At 43.2% G+C, this 3002-nt stretch overlaps 1 protein-coding gene across 1 annotated transcript in view; it reads right to left on the bottom strand.

Moving 5' to 3' along the window:
• The window catches only part of LOC103398033 (G protein-coupled receptor kinase 5-like), a 20552-nt gene that overhangs the window by 8584 nt on the left and 8966 nt on the right, over positions 1 to 3002 (bottom strand). Inside the window, exons 2-6 of the mRNA XM_017043268.2 lie at positions 1076 to 1171; positions 886 to 989; positions 258 to 335; positions 79 to 163; positions 1 to 13 (exon numbers count right to left, since the gene is read on the bottom strand). The exon at positions 1 to 13 is cut by the window's left edge and continues 102 nt beyond it. Coding sequence (XP_016898757.1) covers positions 1 to 13; positions 79 to 163; positions 258 to 335; positions 886 to 989; positions 1076 to 1171 — 376 coding nt within the window. The remainder of the gene's footprint in view (positions 14 to 78; positions 164 to 257; positions 336 to 885; positions 990 to 1075; positions 1172 to 3002) is intronic.

The raw sequence follows: 3002 nt of genomic DNA, 5'->3' as shown, positions 1-3002 counted from the left end.
GGAACACAAACCCCTGTGTCAGATCGTAGAAACGGAGAGACATTGGGGGAGGCAGCGCGACTCACCTGCGACAATCACTGAAGATTTCCTTACACGGACTGAGTTCCAGGTTCTCCCTGCAGGTGTCGGCAAAAACCTCGGCTACGTCCACTCGCTGAGGTGACTTCGTTAGCATGTGTAAACAAAGATACATACGTTACGTTATGTTACGTTACGTCTATATTCTGGTGACGGGCGGAAAAAGTTAGGACTCGTACTTGTTTGGAGAGAAACGTCTTGATGATCTGGTCCCCGGTACTTTTTCTTTTTTCGTCCGGTGTCACCTCGTAGTCTTCCTAAAATAACCAAACAAGTCGGTGATGTCAAATATATCAAATATATTAACACTAATTATAAACATAAAACTGTAAAAAAATATATAACTATATATATTGATATTGTAACGTTAGCTCTGGTGCCTGTATCCCTAAAACAGTCCTGGTACAGAGACTAGAGCTATTGTAGCTAACGTTAGCTCTGGTGCCTGTATCCGGAACTGTTGTAGCTAACGTTAGCTCCGGTGCCTGTATCAGGACTGTTGTAGCTAACGTTAGCTCTGGTGTCTGTACCACAACTATTGTAGTTAACGTTAGCTATGGTGTCTGGACCACGGCTATTTTAGCTAACACTATCTCTGGTGTCTCTACCACGGCTATTGTAGATAACGCTAGCTCTGGTGTCTGTACAATGGCTATTGTAGCTAACGCTAGCTCTGGTGTTTCTACCACGACTATTGTAGCTAACGCTAGCTCTGATGTCTGTACCATGACTATTGTAGCTAACCGTAGCTCTGATGTCTGTACTATGACTATTGTAGCTAACGTTAGCTCTGGTGTGTGTGTGTACCATTGCGTCCAGTAACCGAATGCATCGCTGCAAACTGGGTTTGGTCTCGCAGTAAAGTCGGAAGAGNNTTGGCTGTTTCTCACATAGGCAAACGTAGTCCCTTTCTACGAAACGAGGAAAAATACATAAATAAATACATAACTAAATAATCACAATTCGCATTAAAGTGAGAAAAAAACGCAACAGTTACCGATGCTGTTCCCCAGTTCGGAACACTGGCTAATATGAGGGAATCGAAGGATCTCCTTCCATTTCTTGCTCCTCCCTTTGCGCTTTCCTCCTCCACCTGCAGGGGGCAGCAAAAAAAAAAAAAAATTAAAAAATTAAAAAAAACTCCACAACACGACTAAGATACACACTGTAGTAGCTAGTCATCACCGATCGCCTGAGTGTAAAGTAAACCCTGTCGAAGCTCAGCTACGATGCTAGCTTTAGCTTTGGTGTATGTACCAGTGTTGTAGCTAACGTTCGCTCCTGTTTCTTCTAGCGCTCTCCTTTCTAACCTAGCTAGCTAACACATTGTCCCACGTCCCGCCTTTCTTATGAGCTTTGGTGCCCCCCCGAGGAAGGCGAGCCTTACTGCAATATACTAGAGCTAGCTTTTGCTAGCACCGTACACACACACACAACAGCCCACAGTCCCAACTTCCCCCACTACAACGAGGAAATGTCAGGGCTATTTGCGTAAGCGTACGATCAGATATTTTATCTTCTGAAAGCGGTTCAAGCAGGTGTTTGTTTTTTTCCCAGGAAAAGTTAAGATCGGAAATAAAAACACCAAGCGCTAGTTCTGTTGTTTTAGCCGATAGGCAAATGTACCGACGCCGCAGCGCACGTCAGAGGGCCAAATATATTTGCATATATTTGTGTTTTAGTTTTTGAATAGATTGAGATCGCAAACACTACTGCTACGATAATGTCCTCCAAAAGTCAAGCAAACACTGACAGAGAAGGTCAAACGGCCCCTGTGGCCCAGTAAGCTAAAAAAAAAAAAAAAAAACAGTGTCGATGGTGGCCTTGTGCTAGCGCGCCGGTCGCTCACGGGGGAGATTCGTACGTGGCTGAACTCACGACATACCAATCCAAAATGTCACGACAGACAACGTCAAATATCAATTGATTTTTTATTTGTGAAGTAAACCACGTGCTTAATGGCACCCCCTGTGGTAGCCCGTGGTAGTTGCAAAGACGCAGTACCGATAAGGAACGCAATTTTTATTATGATCTAGATTTTTTTCTTGTACGTTTTCACACGTGGCGGAGAATATTTAATTTTAGTCGGGCCTCTCCGGGGCAGCAGAGGCAATAGAACTGTTTCCACGTCATTCCTACGTGGAGATCCCAAGCGAAGACGGAATCTATATTTCTATCAAATAATAATAAATAAGTGACGCACTTAAAATTTACAATGGATTTAAAAACGAACTCTCATGTCATTTTTTTTTGTTGTTAAATTATTACATATATTACGGTCGTCTTTTATTTTTTCCAACGCGGTTCCTGGAAAGCTTCATTGCCTCGCAACTGTTTTTGCATAACATTTGATTGTGCGTAGGAGTGAAATTGCGTGTTTGCATAACGATCTGCAGGTGTGCCGCGAGTCCGACTCGCCCTCGCAGTTTCTCACGTTCGGCCCCCGAACTACAATAGTCACGTCTTTGATATGTTGTGTCTCATCGCAAATGTCAGATGACCGATTCAACCGGGTTCTGTCTCCGCAGGCTTCGTATTTGTTCATGAGCAGAATCAAGAAATATTATATACTGTATGTCAGGGTTCTCAACCCCTGGTACGGCGACTAGTGCCGGTCCGTAAATTGTTTGGTATGGGTCTGCAGTGGGCTAACGTTAGTTACAACAGTCCTGGTACAGACACCAGAGCTAACATTAGCTACAACAGTCCTGGTACAGACACCAGAGCTAACATTAGCTACAACAGTCCATGTAAAAACACCAGAGATAACATTAGCTACAACACGGCAACACGGTAAAAAAATAAAAAATTAATTTAATTAAACATTAAAAAAAAAATTGCACAGCCTGAAGGGGGCACACTTCTAGAAAAAAAAAAAACTTGACTTGCCTCGAGTAATCACGAACCGTGGCTAAGGAATGTGG

Source organism: Cynoglossus semilaevis, chromosome Z (assembly GCF_000523025.1).
Source record: "Cynoglossus semilaevis isolate Cse_v1.0 chromosome Z, Cse_v1.0, whole genome shotgun sequence".
In the NCBI taxonomy this organism is placed as follows: domain Eukaryota; kingdom Metazoa; phylum Chordata; class Actinopteri; order Pleuronectiformes; family Cynoglossidae; genus Cynoglossus; species Cynoglossus semilaevis.
This window is presented reverse-complemented; position numbering and strand designations above follow the sequence as displayed.